General features: G+C 38.7%; 1 protein-coding gene across 1 annotated transcript; it reads right to left on the reverse strand.

Moving 5' to 3' along the window:
- Positions 1–15539: 15539 nt before the first annotated feature.
- On the reverse strand, positions 15540–18155 carry LOC138167862 (lithostathine-1-alpha-like; the record flags this gene model as incomplete). The annotated part of the gene is made up of 4 exons (XM_069096822.1): positions 15540–15874; positions 16206–16317; positions 17630–17767; positions 18018–18155. Coding segments are annotated over 4 exons (456 nt in total), but the record flags the coding sequence as incomplete, so codon positions are not given.
- Between the last annotated feature and the right edge of the window lie 33 nt (positions 18156–18188).

The following is an 18188-nucleotide window of genomic DNA, read 5'->3' on the forward strand; positions in this document are numbered from 1 at the left end:
CTCCCCTCCCTCTCCCTCCCAGACCTGGTGACAGGTTCTCATGACATATCCTTCTCCCCTTCCCCAGGTCTATGGGAAACTGAGGATTCTGGGAACAGTAGGCAAGGTGATGGATGACAGGTGTGAGGCTCAGGGACCCCTACATTACACTTCTAGGATGGCCATGCCAAGCCTTCCCCCAAAGTCAGCCCTCTTCCTCCTTTACTCAGAGAAAGGCATAGTCTCTGGGATCCCAGGTGACCCTTTTCCCTCAGATCCTCCACTTACTGTCTGGAAGAGCTGTGTGATGGTGTCTGAAGAGGCAATGACAGGACCCTTATAAGTTGAGTTTCAGAGGGAGGCGACATGGGCAGGAATACAAAGTAGCTGATAAGGAGCTAAGAAATGTAGGAAGAAGGGTGAAATAGTAATATGAGGTCAGAGAACATGTGCTGATGAGATATAGGGTGATTCCTGGCATCTGTCTGGTCTTTTCCAAGCAGAAGAGAGATACTGGCAATGGCCCCTTCTTAAAACACAGGAACAAAGGTTTGTTCAGGGAGGAGCACAGGGTGGGTCCCTTTTCTGGAGAATTCCTGCTGCCCATTTCTATAATGTTGGGAGTAGACCAAAGGGCAAATCACTTTTCAGCAATACTTTGGTTGTGGTTGAGGGGGTGTGTTACAGAATCCTGGAATCTTATTGGAGCACAGCCCTGGAGTCTGGAAAAGCCAAACTAATGCAATGAAGGTCCAAAGATTAATTGACCCCATATCTTCTCTGTATATTCATTCCTAGAATCACTTAGCCCAGGAAGAAAAGGGCAGAAGGCTAGAAAGTTCCTCACTGTCCTCCATTGACCAAAAATACATTTTAATTTAATTTTTTAATTAAATATTTTATGTTTCCTGATAATGTTTTTTTTATTACTTCCTTTTCCAAATGTGTCTTTCCTTACCCATCCTTTTAAAGAAAATTTAAAAAAGAAAAAGGCAGTTCAGAAAGATTAACCAAAATGTCAATTGGCAGCATATTTGATAATTCACACCCAGAAACCCCTACTCCTACAAAAACAAAAAGTGTTGCATTTTCTTGTCTTTTCCTCAAAGAACAAGCCTGTTTATTATAATGACATAGTTCTGGATTTGGTTTTTGTTGTTGCTGGGTTTTTTTATTTGCAAAGTTGTCATCATTTTTGTACATTGTTTACCTGGTTCTGAGTACTTTTCTCTGTATCAGTTCAAATGAGTCTTCCAGTTCTTCTCTGACCTCTTCATCATTTCTTGGAGCACAGGAATATACCAGAATTAAACTTAAGCTACTCCCCTGTGAATGTATATTTACTTTGCTTCTAATTTTTTGACTAACACAGAATGTGTTACTCCAAATATTTTGGTCAGAGGATTGAATTTAGGATTAGGATTAGGGTTTGAGTGCACCTAGGGTGAGGGTTAGAGCACAACTTTGTGGGGTCTTTGTTTTATCATTCCCTCTTTGGAATATATACCTCACAATACAAATTGGGTTAAAATTTAGTTACTTTTTAGCATAATGCTAAGAGCTAATTTTCCAGAATACAAAGGGACATGTAACAGAGTACATAAGAAAACATGTTTGGGCACCTCCTAAACCAATCACAATCAAGAAGGGAAAGCTTGAAGGTGAAGGGAAGGTTGTAAAGTTAGACCTTCTGAGGGTATGCAAATAACAAAGCACAAAGTCTCTGGGGCAATGCCAACTGCTGTCAATAGTGGTTTTTCTATCTTCACACCATCTGGCCCCCTTCTAGGTGGTGCAGTGGATAGAGTAAGAAACCTGAGGTCAAGAAGACCTATGTTTGAATCCTGTCTCAGATACTAGTTGAGTGGCCTGGGAAAGTCACTCAAACACTCAGTTTTCTCCTTTGTAAAATAATGATACTAAGGATACTGCCAATAATAACAGTAACTAAAATTAAATTTAAATAGCTAATGAACAGATGCCTTGGTGAGACTTGAAAATTAGTCTTTCAAATGTTTGAAATCATTCTATGATTTTTTCATTGCTTAACATTCTCTTTTCAGTGTGGGGAGTAAAGCTGCCTCATGCATACCTGATCCCTGATTGTGCTTGGAGTACACTTTTTCCTCTTATTGAAATGTGTGCTGAGTTAGTCCAAGTCAACCTGATGTGGATTGGCTATTAGATTCAGCAGGAACTCTGATTTTTATCTTAAGACCAGAACCTTCGATCTACTAGCTTGAAGAATCTTAAGTATAATCTTGCTGCTATGTGACATGAGTGCAATTGGATTGCTGCCTTGTTATGGCAGAGGAGTTTGTATAGCTCAATGAAACTATAAGTTATGCCATGCAGGGTTATCCAAGATGGACAGGTCATAGTAAAGAATTCTGACAAAAGGTCATCCACTGGAGAAAAAAATGGCAAATTATTCCAGTGTCTTTGCCAAGAAAATCCATGGATAGTATTAAAAATGTTTTATAGAGCAGAAGACCCAAGGCTAACTGATGACAGTGACCAAGCAGCAAGAAATTGGAGAAAGGGTGAAGAAGTAGAGAATAGATGACTTCCCCATGTCCCACAGATCAGAAGGCAGGTAAATCCAGGAAAATAGCAAATTTGGTGTAGGCAGATCGCTGAGCCAAACAAGACCCCCATTGTTAATATTTTGTTTAAGATAGCATTTTCTTCCCTTGCTACTGGCTCATTGCTGATGTGCAACCACCCCAAGCTCCCTTTCTCTGCATGGAACTCAAAAGTTAGTTCTTGATATTCTACTTTCCCATGATCCTTCAGTCCCTCTATATGGATAGAAAAATTACATTTTTCTTCAGCTCTTTCATTCCAGGGACAATACAATTGTGGGACCTGGTAGTTCCTAAACCCTGTCCTATTCATGTCTCCTCAGACCAGATTCAGTGTCCCCACATTAACCTCACCTGCTCTTTCTTTCTTATTGTAATTAAACGAGTCAGTGAAGTCTCAGGGCAATCATGCTGCTAGTCTCTCAATCCCACCTCCCAACCCATTTGACAGATTTCTGCCTTTAGATTTGGGGAAAACAATGAAGTATCAAATTGTGAAATCTTATTTAACTCTGGTCCAGAATCCCAAACTCTAGGTTATTATGTATTGAATTCAAAAGCAAGTCCAAAGAGTCAGAATTGGAATGAAGACATGACTGGCCTAGGCAGTTTTCTTAAAATGGAGGTTCTTGGAGGAACCAACCAATCAGAGGAATGGACCACAGGGGGAGAATGCACTCTCACAGTGAGGACAAATTCACAATTAATTTCTAGGATGAGCCAGTCACAATGGCAAATTGAACTTCCAGAGTTAGAAAACTGTTGGTAGTATGGTAGATAAAGTTCATTCTTCTAGCAACAGGGCTATAAATGCACATCCACTGGTTTATAATCAAACTCAACTCTACAATCGACTCCACTCCCACTTTTCTACCAATGCTATGGAGATCCAAATGGAAGAAATTTGCTCAGGTTATAATAGCACCATGACAGCTCTCTGTGCTCACCCAGAAATTGGAGGAACAGAAGGAAAGGGGGTCAGGATATATGTGTATGGCTGTGTGGTATTCTACTAAGCCTGAGGAAAAGAGTATAGCATCCAACTGGTGCCAGTTTTCTATCCCTTCCCACTCCCCTAGAATTTATGTGGAGTAGAGAATGAGGCTGCTGAACTGTGAATTGCTTGGGAGGAGGATGAGATACATTGAGACCCCATTCTCCAGGGAAGTCATTATCAAAGGAGAAGAAGCCAAAAAGTGAATAGAGGAAAATAAGAAAAAAAATACTGAAATTTCCAAAGCTCTAAGAAAGTAGAAAATGCAATGAAAGTATAAGCTAATAAACCAATGTGGTGTCCAAATCAGGTAGAAGAGTTCAGACACCTATGAAAAAGTATTGTAAGACAAAGAAAAATGAATTAACATGTGACAAGGCTTTAAGGATTCTATAGATTCCCAAAAGAGCATGAAACTATAGAAGGACGATCTTGAATGGTTTAAATGGGAAATAAGAATAATGAAAGCAGAATTTATAGCCTGCACAGCAGGAATAGTTGACAGAATAGAAAAACTTGAGTCCATGGTGGCAAATCTCACCAAAGAAACAAAAAACAGGGTAACTTATTAGTAACACAAGTATACAGAAGTGAAGAACAATCTGGAAGAGAAGCAAAAAGCAACAACATTAAAAAGAAGGCATTATCTTTACATCAGTAAAACAATGATCTCAAAGACAGGATGCAGGGAAACAGAAGGATTATAGAGTTCCCAGAATAACATGAAGAATTAAAAAATTGAACTCTATAATGCAAGAAATAATACAAGAAAACTGCCCCAAACTTCAAAAAAAAAACAAGGTGCCCATTGAAATAATACACAGATCTCCTACAAAAAAATGTGTGTGTGTGTTTAGTGGTTAATTTTTAACAATTCCACTGACAAATAAATTCTGTGAGACACTAAGAAAAAGTCTTCAAATATAAAGGAAAGGAAAGGAGACTAACACAAAGCCATTATGCACCCTTTCAAAACTTCCAGAGGTAGGGAAATATGTTCTGAAGAGCAAAGGGACTCAAGGTGTAGCCTGAAGTGACCTACCCTGCAAACCTGAAACATTATTATTATTATCATTACTTATTGTAGTTTGTCCTCTGTTCTCGAAGAGGACCATGACATCAGAGAGATGATGCCATAGCATGCAAGTGAACTGGATTTGAGTGAGGGAGGGCTGTGCAAAGTCATCAGCCTCAATCTCTCCTCCAGAGCCAGATAAAGATCAGGGCAATTGGAAGGTCCAGGATGCACTGGGGGACCTTGGCCTTTTCAAGCTTTAATAGGTCTCAGTTTGACTCAGGCAGTGCTCATTCCATGATTAAGGTTTAATAAGAAATGAGACAGAGAATGGCCTCTTTACCTAACCAAAACAACATTGATCTGGAGAAGAAGACCTTCAAGGTTTCCGACCAAAGCAGAAGCAATTGCTATTTACATTCATTCTGAACCAATCAGGGTCCAAACAATGACCAAGTAGAGCTTGGCTTTGTACCTATTACTGGTCAATCAATGAGTGATAAAAGATGGGCAATATATGAGCTCCTGAGTGAAATGGTTTGAGGTTTAGTCTTTGAGAAAGAAATCTAGCTGTTGAGGTTTAAGGGTGTTGGGACCCCTAAATAGTGACACATGGGTCTGCCCAAATGAATTCGACCCAAGTCTTCTTTCAGTCAAAGAAAAACAAGGTTTTCCATGAGTCAAAATGGCAGAGTAGAAACAGGATCTCCGCGTGGCTCTGGCTCCCACCACCTCCAGTCCATGTAAAAGGGGACTCTGAACAAACTTTGGAGCTACAGAACCCACAAAATGACACACAGAAGCTAATCTCTCACTGAGAATAGCCCAGCAGGCTGGCAGGAATTAGACAGCACAGGGCTCTGGGAGCTGAGAACAGCCCCATGCTGAGGTTTTAGGCCCAGGGTGGGCCTGACCAGGCCCCCGCTGGAGTGACTCCAGATCATCAGCAGCTGTGGCAATCCAGAATTATCAACACATGGATGGTAGGGGCAAAATGAGAGGTCAGTGCAGTGTGGACTTTGGGACCTAGTATTTGGGAGTGCATCGGCTTTTGTCCCCGGGGTGAGAAGCCACTGAGGGCTATGGGGCAGCCGCAGCAGCCACCACGTGGCAGCTTCAGTTCCTGGCCTGAAGAATGTAGGGGGACCAAGCAACCAGTCTGAGGGGTAATTTTTAACTTGCTTGGATCTGGATTGTGGTCTAAGGTGGAGGTCCTAGGGTGTGTGAACAGCTTGCCAGAGTGTGTGGAGGCTTCAGAGAGGGCACCCAACTAATACCTCTGACAGCTTAGAAAACCCCAGCATTTGGAATGAAGCTCTCCTATCTGGTGGCAGAGTCCTACTGTGGCAAAAAGCCCAAAAGTCAAGTAATTGAGTGGCAAAATGAGCAGGCAAAGGAAGCCAACCAAGAAAACCAATCTAACATTAGATTCCTATTTTGGGGACAAAAAGGATCAAAGCATGGAACAGGAGGAAGACAGTGAAGTCAGAACTCCTGCACCAAAAGCTTCCAAGGAAAATATGAGCTGGTTACAGGCCATAGAGGACCTTAAGAAGCAGATACAAGAAGTGGAGGAAAAATTGAGAAGAGCAATGAGAATGATGCAAGAAAATTATGAAATGAGAGTCAACAGCCTGACTGAGGAAAACAACACCTTAAAAAATAGACTGACTCAAATGGCAAAAGAGGCTCAAAAAGGCAATGAGAAGAAGAATGCCTTAAAAAGCTGAATTTTCCAGATGTAAAAAGAATCTCAAAAGCTCACTGAGGAGAATCATTGCTTCAGAATTAGATTGGAGCAAATGGAAGCTAATGACTTTATGAGAAATCAAGATGCTGTTAAACAGATCCAAAAAAATGAAAGACTAGAAGGCAATGGGAAATATCTCATGAGAAAAACCACTGACCTGGAAAATTGATCCAGGAGAGATAATTTTAAAATTATTGGACTACCTGGAAGCCATGATCAAAGTAAGAACCTAGAAATCATCCTCCAGGAAGTTCTCAAAGAAAACTGCCCTGATGTTTTAGAACCAGAGGGCAAAATAGAGGTTGAAAGAATCCACCGATCACCTCCTGAAAAAGATCCCCAAAAGAAAACTCCTAGGAATATTATAGCCAGGTTCCTAAATTCCCAGATTAAGGAGACAATATTACAAGCAGCCAGGAAGAAACAATTTGAATATTGTGGAAACACAATCAGGATAACCCTGGATCTGGCAGCTTCTACATGAGGGATCGAAGGGCTTGGAATATGATATTTCAGAGGTCAAAGGAGCTGGGATGAAAACCAAGAATCACCTACCCAGAAAAATTGAGTATCATGTTTCAGGGGAAAATATGGTCATTCAGGGGAATAGAGGACTTTCAAGCATTCTTGCTGAAAAAACCAGAGTTGAATAGAAAATTTGACATTCAGATACAAGAAGCAAGAGAAGTATGAGAAGGTAAACAGGGAAAAGAAATCATAAGGAACTTATTAAAGTTGAACTATTAACATTCCTACATGGAAAAATGATAATTGTAACTGATGACACTTTTCTCAGTATGAAAATAGTTGAAGGGAATAGAAATATATATGTCTATATCGGAGGATATACGGGCATATGAATACATATGTGAATGTGTGTATATATGTTTACAGGTATACATAGATAGAGGGCACAGGACCAATTTAATAGGAAGGGATAATACTTAAAAGGCAAAATTAAGAGGTGAGAGAGGAATATAATGAGAGGAGATGGGGAGATACAGAATGGGGTAAACTATCTCACATAGAAGAGGCAAGGGAAAATGGTTACAATGGAGGGGAAGAACAGGAAAGCAAAAGGGAATGAGTTAACCTTATTCTCATTGAATTTGGCTCGGGGAGGGAATGAAATACACACTAAATAGGGTATCTCACTCTAGAGGAGAGTAAGGAGGAAGGGGATGAAAAGGGGGATGATGGAAGAGAAGGCAGGATGGGGGGGAAAGGAAGTTGGAAGCACCCACTTTTGAAAAGGGATGGGATCAAAGTAGAGAATAGAACAAGTGGGAGGTGGGATAGGAGGGAGGGAAATATAATCAGTCTTTTACAATATATCTACTATGTTAATGTTTTCCATTAGCTACACATATACAGCCTATATTGAACTGCTTATCTTCCCAGTAAGGGTGGGTGACAAGGGAGGAGGGGAATGAATCTGGCATTCAAAGTTTTAAAATCAAATGTTTAATATATATACATATATATGCTATTATTAATACTATTTTACATGTAATTGGGAAATAAGATATACAGGCACTGGGGCATAGAGATCCACCATGCCCTACTGGAAAAGTCGAAGAGGGTGTGGGAGAAGATATGGGAGAGAGGAGATTGAAGGAGGGGATATCCTGTGGGACTGCTATTTTGGGGCAGTGGGTAGGGGAAAACAGGGAGAAAATTTTTAACTCAAAATCTGGTGGAAATGAATGATGTAAATCAGAAGTTAATAAAGCATTTGAAAAATGAAAAAAAAAAGAAAAACAAGGTTTATTAGAGATCCTCCACATTAGGTAGACTCTTAAGGAATCTGAGTATTTGTATCACTAATGCAAATGCACCTATTCACTGAATGGGGGTTACCTCACTCAAAGTGAGAATCTGATAAGACCTTAGCCTAAAAGGTTCAGTGTCTCCCATTGCATCCTGGGCCATAACCAGTCATCCTGATCAATATCTGGCCACTGGACCCAGAAGGCTCTGGAGGAGAAAGTGAGGCTGGTGACTTTGCATAGCCCTCACTCACTCAAATCAAAGTCAACTGCAAGTCATGTCAACATCTCCCTGATGTCATAGTCTTTCTTGAGAACAAGGACAAACACAAAGATAAAATATGGATATTCAATAAAAAGATTTTAATAAATTTTTAGAAAGAAAAGCAGGCCCAAAGAAACGATTTGCTTTTCAAACACCCTAGACGCAGAAATACAAAAAGAATAAACAAATATAGCAACCAAGGGCAACAACAAAATAAAAACAGAAAGACTATTAAGAGATTCCCCCCCTAAACATATGCAAGGAGACAAAGGTGAAAACATAAGTTAAATAGAAGACCTGTATGAACTGAGGCAGAATGAAGTGAGCAGAACAAAAAAAAGTATACAATAACAAGAAGATTGTGAAAGCAAATAACTTTGAAAGACTTAGGAAATCTGATTATTGGAATGCTAACTCTGAACTATCCACCTCTTGATGGAGAATTGAAGGATTTAGATTAAATTTTTAAAAAATATTTTTTTTCTAATTACATGTGAAAATAATTTTAAACATTAATTTTTTTTAAATTTTGAGTTCCAAATTTTCTTCCTTCTTCCTTTGTCTAACCCCTCTATGAGAAGGCAATCCATTTGATATAGGTTATACATGTGCAAACATATTTCTATATTAGTCAGATTGTAAAAGAAAACACAGATTGAAAAGCCCCACAAAAAAAGGGGAAAATAGTGTTCTTCAATCTGCATTCAGACTCAATCAATTCTTTCTCTGTAAGTGGAGAGAATTTTCACCCCAAGTCCTTTAGAATTGTGTTGGATATTTGTATTGCCAAGAGTAGCTGTCATTCATAGTTGATCATCATACAGTATTGCTGTTTACTATGTACAATGTTTTCCTGGTTCTGCTCATGTCACTTTATATCAATTCTTGTAAGTTTTTCCAGGTTTTTCTAATGCATTTTGCTTATCATTTCTTATAGCACAATACCGTGTTTCCCCGATAATAAGACCTATCGCGAAAATAAGCCCTCCCCTTACTGTGTAAGATTCCTCTAAAATAAGCCCTCCCCCGAAAATAAGCCCTATTGAGATTGCTACTGTAGTGAAGGTGATCCCCTGTGCTACACGCTACATTACGGTACCCTCTGTATGCACCGTCCCGCCCATCCCCTCGTGAAACGCGCTACGAGCTGCATCCAATCAGAGCTGCAGCAGTGAGCGCGTCATCCTGTTCTTTATTGAATTCATTATTGAATAAAGGTACTTTTTTTGTTCACATTTACCTGTTTATTAAAATTGCTGTCAATGTTCATTAAAATAAGCCCTCCCCTGAAAATAAGCCCTCTGGTGTTTTTCTGTCTAAAAAAATAATAAGACAGTGTCTTATTATCAGGGAAACACGGTAGTATATCCATCAAAATCATATAGCACAACTTGTTCAACCATTCCCCAATTGATGGGTATCCCCTCAATTTCTAATTTCTACCACAACTGCTATAGGGGCAGCCAGGTGGCTCAGTAAGAGCGCCAGCCCCAGAGTTGGGAGACCTGGGATCGGTTTCAGCCTCAGATACTTAACACCCACACAAAATAACTGGCCGTGTAACCTTGAGCAAGTTACTTAACCCCAGTTGCTTTAAAAAAAAAAAAAGAACTGCTATAAATATTTTTGTACATATAGCTCCTTTTCCATTTTAAATGTCTCTTTGAAATACTGACCTAGTAGTGCTATCATTGGACAATTTTATAGCCCTTTAGGCATAGTTTCAAATTGCTCTCCAGAATGGTTAGATCACTCCACAACTCCACCAACAATGCATTAATGTTCCAATTTACCTAAATTCCCCTCCAACATTTGTTATTTTCTTTTTCTGTTATATTAGTCAATCTGATAGGTGTGATGTGGTACCTTTGAGTTATTTAATTTGTATTTTTCTAATCAACAGTGATTTAGAGCATTTTTATATGAGTATAAATTTATTCATCTAAAAGCTGCCTATTTATATCATATGACCATTTATTAAATGAAGAATGGCTCATACTTTTTATAAATTTGATTTAGTTTTATATTTGAGAAATAAGACCTCTTTCAGATAACTTGCTGTAAAAATTTCCCCCAGTTTTCTACTTTCCTTCTGATCTTGAATGCATTTGGTTTTTGTTTGAGCAACCCTTTTTTTAATTTGATATAATTAAAATTATTTGTTTTACATCTTGTAATGCTCTCTATCTTTTTTGGTCATAAATTCTTCCCTTATCTATCCATACATCTTCCAGGTGAACTATTCCATGATCCCCTAATTTGATTATAGTGTCTCCCTTTATGTCTAAATCATGTATCCATTTTTACTTTATCAGGGTATGTGGCGTGAGATGCTGGTCTATACCTAGTTACCTAGTTTCAACCAAACTACTTCCCAGTTTTCTCAGCAATTTTTGTCTGATAGTGAGTACTTGTTCCAAAACTAAGATCTTTGTGTTTACCAAACACTCTATTACTACAGTCATTACCTATTGTGTGTAATCTATTTCACTGATCTACCACTCTATCTCTTGGTCAGTACCAGATTGTTTGGATGATTATCACTTTATAATACAGTTTGAGTTCTGGTACAGTTAGGCCACTTTCCTTAACATTTTTTTTTCATTAGTTACCTTGATATTCTTGATGTTTTTGGTCTTCCAGATGAATTTTGTTATCATATTTTTCTAGCTCTATAAAAAGTATTTTGGTATTTTGATTGGTATGGCATTGAATAAATAAATCAATTTAGGTAGAATTGTCATTTTGTTATATTTGGCTTGGCCTAACCATTAGCAATTAATTTTTTTCCAGTTGTTTAGATGACTTTATTAGTGTGAAAAGTGTTATGTAATTATGTTCCTATAGTCCTGTGTTTTCTTGGAAGGTAGATTCCCAAATATTTTATATTGTCTAGAGTCATTTTAAATTATTTTTCTCTTTTTCTCTTTTGCTGCTGGACTTTGTTGGCAATACATATAGAAATGCTGATGTTATGTGTAAGTTTATTTTATATCCTGCAACTCTGCTAAAGTTGTTCGTTATTTCAACTAGTTTTAGATTCTTTAGGATTCTCTAAGTGTAACATCATGTCATCTGAAAAGAGTGATAGTTTTGTTTCCTCATTTCCTGTTCTAATTCCTTCAATTTCTTTTTCTTCTCTTATTGCTATATGTAGCATTTCAAGTACAATATTGAATTATAGTGGTGATAAGGGACATCCTGGTTTCACCCCCTGATCTTATTGGGAAGGCTTCTAGCTCATTCCCATTACAGATAATTCTTGCTTTTTATTTTAGATAGATACTACTTATAATTTTACAAAAGCTCCATTTATTCCTATGCTTTACTTTTTAAAAAAATAGGAATGTGTTGTATTTGATCAAGTCTTTTCTGCATATATTGAGATAATGATAAGGTTTTTGTTGGTTTTCTTATTGATATGGTCAATTATACTGATAGTTTTCCTAGTATTGACTAGCTGTGTGAGACTAGCTGTGCATTCTTGGTATAAATTTCACCTGGTCATAGTAAATAATCTTTGTGATATATTGCTGTATTCTCTTTGATAGTACTGTTTTTTAAATTACATTAATATTCATTAGGTAAATTGGTCTATAATTTTCTTTTTCTGTTTTCACTCTTCCTGGTTTAGGTAGCAACACCATATGTGTGTCATAAAAGGAATTTTGTAGGATTCCTTCTTTGTCTATTTTTCCAAATACTTTACATGCTATTGGGATTAATTGCTCTTTAAAGGCTTGATAGAATTTACTTGTATACACTTACCATCTGGTCCTGGAGATTTTTTCTTTTGGAGCTTATTCATGGTTTGTTTAATTTCTTTCTCTAAAATGGTATTAAGTATTCTATTTCCTTTTCTGTTCATCTGGGCAGTTCATATTTTTATAAATATCCATCCATTTAACTTAGATTGTCAGTTTTATTGGCATATAATTGGGCAAAATAGCTCCTAATGATTACCTTCATTTCATCTTAATTGATGGTGAAGTCACCCTTTTCATTTTCGATATTGGTAATTTTGCTTTCTTTTTTCTTTTTTAAAAAATGAAATCAACTTTTTTTTATAAACCCAGCTCTTAGTTTTATTCATTAGTTCAATGGTTTTTTTCTGTTCAATTTTATTAATTCTTTGATTTTCAGGATTTCCACTTTGTTGTTTAATTGGGGATCTTAATTTTTTTTCTAGTTTATTTTGAGTTGCAAGATCAATTCATAGATATGCTCTTTCTTTATTTTATTGATGTAAGCATTTAGAGTTATAAAATTTCCCCTAAGTACTGGTTTGGTTGCATACTATAAATTTTTGTATGTTTTCTCATTGTTATCATTCTCTTTTGTAAAAGTAATTATTGTTTCTATGATTTGTTCTTTGTTCTTTAGTATTAGTTTCCAATTAATTTTTAATCTTTGTTTTTAATTTGTGTATTTTAATCTATCCACAATCCTTCATTAAATATAATTTTTATTGCATTATGATCTGAAAAGAATATATTTAATATTTCTGTTTTTCTGCATTTGGTTGTGTGGCATTTATTCCTTGACACATGGCTGATATTTGTGTAGGTGCCATGTACCACTGAGAAAAATGTGTATTCCTTTTTATTCCTATTCAACTTTCTCCAGAGATCTATCATATCCAACTTTTCTAAATTTTATTCAGCTCCTTAAATTCTTTCTAGTTTGTTTGGGTTTTTTTTTGGTTAGATTTATCTACTTCTAAAAGGGAAAAATCAAGGATAGTTTTACAATTTCCTCTTATAACTCATTGAACTTTTCCTTTAAGAATTTGGATGCTATACCATTAGGTGCATATATGTTTAATATTGTTATTGCTTGTTGTCTATGGTGCCTTTAGGCAAAATGTAGTTTCCTTGCTTATCTCTTTTAATTAGATCTATTTTTGCTTTTGCTTTGTCTGAGACTATGACTGCTACCCCTACTTTTTAAAGTTCAACTGAAGCATAATAGATTCTGTCCTGTCTCTTACTTTTTTGATGTGTGTATCTCTCTGCTTCAAGTATGTTTCTTGTAAGCAACATATTGTAGGATTCTAGTTTTTAATCCACTCAGATCTCAAATTGTGACATATTTCTTTGGAAGGATATGACCAATGCAGAGTTTGTTCTGATTGAGTATATATGTTTACAACAAGTTTTGGGTTTCTTTCTTTCACTTGAGGGTAAGAAGGAAAAAGGAACACTTTTTGCTAATTAAATTTTTTTAAAGCATATTATCCTTAATAAAAAGATTATGTTCAGTCATAACTTGTTTGAGATGCACATCTGTATTTAATATACATGTAATTAGCTGTATTCTGAGGGAGTATAAGTGGTACTGAATAGTGAATGTTGTTCAGTTGTTTTTCAGTTGTATTTGACTCTTCCTGACCCTGTTTGGGGTTTTCTTAGCAGAGATATTGGAATGTTTTGCCATTTCCTTCTCCAATTCATTTTACAGATGAGGGAAACTAAGGCAAACAGGATTAAGTGACTTGTCCAGAGTCACAGAACTAGTAAGTGTTTGAAGCCAGACAAATTCAGGAAGATGAGTCTTCCTGACTCCAGGTCTGGTACTCTGTCAACTATGGTGCCACCTACCTTGACTGAATAATGAGTGCTGAGCTGTGATAGTGAGAAAATTCTATGGTGATGATTTTGTTAGTAACTTTTAATAAGCTCCTAAATGGCAGAGAGGCCAAAACTAAGAACATGTCTCAAATGCATGAGTCTTTTACTTCCTGTACTAAAGGGAAACAGACAAAGGGTCAATAAAATACCCAGAAATTGAGACTATCACAAAATGTCTCCACTCCATAGCCACAGAATTTCAGAGATGGAAGGGACTCCAGAAGCCAGCTAGTCTAACTTGACCACACCCTAAACTGAATCCCCACTACAATAAGATTGACGAGTATTTGGTTCTCCCTGCTATGAGTCATTCAAATGTCCTCCAACCTTTGCTTGAAGGACGCTCATGAATGTAAAAACCACTGCTTACCCAAGAAGCCCATTTTACTTTGGGACAGCTCTAATTGTCAGGAAGTTCTAAGAGGAGGGTATACACCTAGGGTTCATAGAAAAGTAAATGACCGTGGACAGCTAATCCTTAGCTCTCCCTCCCATGTCTTTCAACAACCCTATCATTTTTTCTAATCTTGGAATGGGCTAAATAAGGAAGAAATTTACTGTGCCCAGGTTGATTTATCTGACTCAAGTCATAGGACAACTAGCCTTTGTTTCTATCCTTTACTTTTACTATGTGGGATAGTATACTCAGTCATACACACATCCTACATGGCAGGCATGACTGAGAACACCAAGACTTTTCCAGGGGCCCACCAATATCAACAAGAGTCAAAGCTTATCAAACATTCATGTATAATCTCCTCCTAAAAACCTCATCCTTCTGCAATGATGACATTCTCTTGATCTACCAGTTCACCTTGGAGTGAGTTATGGGGATAGGAGTTCAGGGATGTCCAGAACTGTCATTAATCCTAACAGGCCAACAGGTGAGCTTGTATTCAGGTGACCAAGCCTACAATATCCCATTATCTACTCTACCTTGCTGCTTCCTGTGCAAGAAAAGAAATGAGTTGGGTTTGGTAGTAAACCCAAGATATTTTTTTCTGAGAATCCAAGGTATCTGTGCTGTTATTCAATTTTTTGTTTGTTTGTTTTATAAATTAGTACTTTGAATAAAGACATAGAAGGCATAGCCATCAAATCAGCAGGTGGTGTATCTCTGTGTATGTGTGTGTGTGAGAGAGACAGACAGACAGAGAAATAGAGAAGACAACCCTTATACACTTGAAGAAAGAGAGAGAATCCAAAAAGATCTGATGGGGTAGAATGGTGAGCCCAATCAAATTATATAAGACTTAATAGGGACAAGTATAAAGTCATATGCTTGGGTTCACAAAATCAGTTTCCAAAACCACAGTATTGAAGAGGTCTTCCCTCTGGTCTCCAAGGGACTCAACATATGTCAGACATTAAACAATTACTCAAAAATCTTAGTGAATGGATGAATATTGCCTCAGGTAGGAAGCTAGAAAAAGTACTATTCCTATACACCAGGGGATCTACACTTCCTCCCCTGGAACACACACACGCACACCATAGTCCTACTGGACAAGTTGATCTTGAAACAAAAATGATGCAAGACAGAGAAGACTGGGAAAGATAATAGTTTATTCTGACTGTCCATTGTTTTGCACCAGGCAGCCCACAAGGAGATGTAAGTAGAGGAAGGAGATATTAACTAAAGGCAAAGGAGGGAATTGAAGGGCAGTTACAAAGGGATGAGAGACACTAGCCTGTAGGTAAGGAGAAGGGTAAAGGGGAGAGGTTTCTGAGAGGACACAGACTGTAACTAGGCCCCTCATAGGTCAAGGTCTGATCCCAAGGAAGCAGAATTCCAATTCCTTTCTCTGGTTTATAATCTCTAGGGTTTGAACTTGCAGATGTAGAAGTTTTTGTTTGTACATGGTAGATCTTTCCAGTTTTTGAATCCTAGGAAGAGATGTGATTCATCAGGCTGGGAAGCAGGTATACTGGGGCTTCTGGCCCCACAATCTGGTAACCCCAACCCCCAGCCCTGGAATTCAAAGCATTCCCTAATCCCCAAAGCACTAATAAGCCTACAATCAATTATAGGTTTGTGGTCACAGAGGCAAGGGGGAAAGGGGAAAGAAACAAAGATATCTCCCCTTAATATGGGTGAAGTGGATTCTCCACCCCCCAACCTGTTAGTTAGCAAATACAGAGGGTTGGAGCTAAGGGGATGCAATTGTGATACAAGGAATTAATTTTGTTGTTCATGATTCTCTCTCTTTTGTCTAACCTGTTTCTGGTGTCAAGGTGGCACAGTATCCAGGATTGCTATTGCTAGGGGCACTAGAACCCCAGGCTTGGTAGGTGAAAAGGGCATTGCTGGTCCATTTCCAACGTCGGTTCTGTAGGGGGAAGGTAGTAACTGGTGAGAACCTCTCCAAACACACACACACACATATGCACACACACACACACAGAGCCACACACACAAACACATATACCTTTTTCTCACTCTCCTCAAAATTCCCTACAGTAGTTTTTCCATTAAATGTTTCCAGATACCATCTCCCTGTTTGTCATAATCTCATCATCTGGTCCTCAAAATACTAGATACTAGTACGTGACACACCGTAATATGGAAGTGACATTAGCCTTCCATAGTGTTTGAAGCAGTGGGGGTACAATCCAAAGAGAATTTAGGCTGGATGTAAAAAAGACTTCCAGACAATTAGAAATTTCCACAATCAGAATGATGGAGATGATGTGTTTCTTCTCCTTGGCAGTCTTCTAGAAAAGGCTGTTTGTCCTTGAGTTTAGTATAGTTGGTATTTTATTTGGTACAAAGGCTGGATTAGGTGGCCTCAGAAGAGCCTTCAGATTCTGAAGTCTGTGATTTCCTCCTCTGCAGGATCTAATAAGAAGCCCATCTCCCCAGGAAGCCTTCCCTAATTTCTCCCACACTGATCCATCCCTGCTCTGGTCATCCACAGCTCAGACAATCCTGGTCAGCCAATGGTGTCTTAGACGAGGCTCTGTCTAGTGTTACAGGCATGTGCCTCTCAGACACACTGAGAAAGAGGACACTAATCCCTAGAAGACACATTAACACCTCATCATCTGGGATCATATCCTGTGACTACAGTAACTGGGCTGGGGGTGGGAGGCAAATGAAACCCTCTTTCTCTTACATCAGCAGAAGTATTACATTACTTTGCTCCATTCCCTTCCCTATAGCTTAGAATATATTACAGATAACGAAGTGTTAATATGTTTCCAAGGGGTTTACACCCAGTTCTTCTTTTACCAACTGTGAACATTTCTCTATGTTGTGCCATTTAGTTGATTCTCTAAAGGAAAGGTTGGGTGATTTTACGTCTTATTTCTACCAAGTTGGAAACTGTGGCCTTCAATTACATGAACAGACATGAGGAGGAGGACGAGGAGTTTGAATGAGGGATGGGGTACACATGCGAAAGAAGCTGAGCTTCAATAGACAGACTGATTTTGATTAGAGATGCCTAGATGGAGTCATGAAAATTAGATACCTCTAGAAATGGGTCTTCCTTTTCAGCAGCCCCCCTCACCTTCTCCCAGCTCCCTCTTCATAGAGCTCAAAGGATGAAGGGGATGACATGGTCTGAGTAGCACCCCACTCCAAACCCTCCTCTAATGACCTGGGCAGGTAGAGGGACTAGAGAAATCTGTGGGACAAACCTTGTTTGGGTCATAGAGGCCAATCCAGATGGGGGTCCTGCTGCCCCCACTCTCAGCCACCAGGGAGGCCACAAAGGAAGCTTCAGCCTCATTCATCAGGGAAACCAGATGGCCTGAGGTCTGACTCTGGCAGTCCACCTGTAGAGGAAGAAGGAAGAGGGCTTTCCTCATAAGGGTAGAGAATAGGAGATAACACAGAGATCACACCTTCAGGGAACTGGGGAGAATGAAGGACTTGGATCCAAGAAAACAGAGAAATAAGAATCTAGAACCCTCCTGGAGACAAAGGAAGGGCTGATTGTCCATGACTAAGCCTCAGGGGCCATTGTGATAAACCCCCCCCCCCAACATCCCCATCCCTACTTGGAGATTCCTCCCCCAAACCAACCTCTGCAGCATCCCAGGTCTGTGCCATACTGAACAAGCCATAGCAGTAGGAGCCAAATATTTTAGACCCTTCAGGACAGGACCGACGAAAAGAGGCGGCAGCAGCAGGAGCAGCAGCAGGGGCAGCCTCACCTGAAAGAAGGATGGGAAGGGACCAGATAGCAGGGGACCT

Source organism: Petaurus breviceps, unplaced genomic scaffold, assembly GCF_028583685.1.
Source record: "Petaurus breviceps papuanus isolate PSGF00001 unplaced genomic scaffold, PetGlider_PUasm1.0 315282, whole genome shotgun sequence".
Lineage (NCBI taxonomy): Eukaryota > Metazoa > Chordata > Mammalia > Diprotodontia > Petauridae > Petaurus > Petaurus breviceps.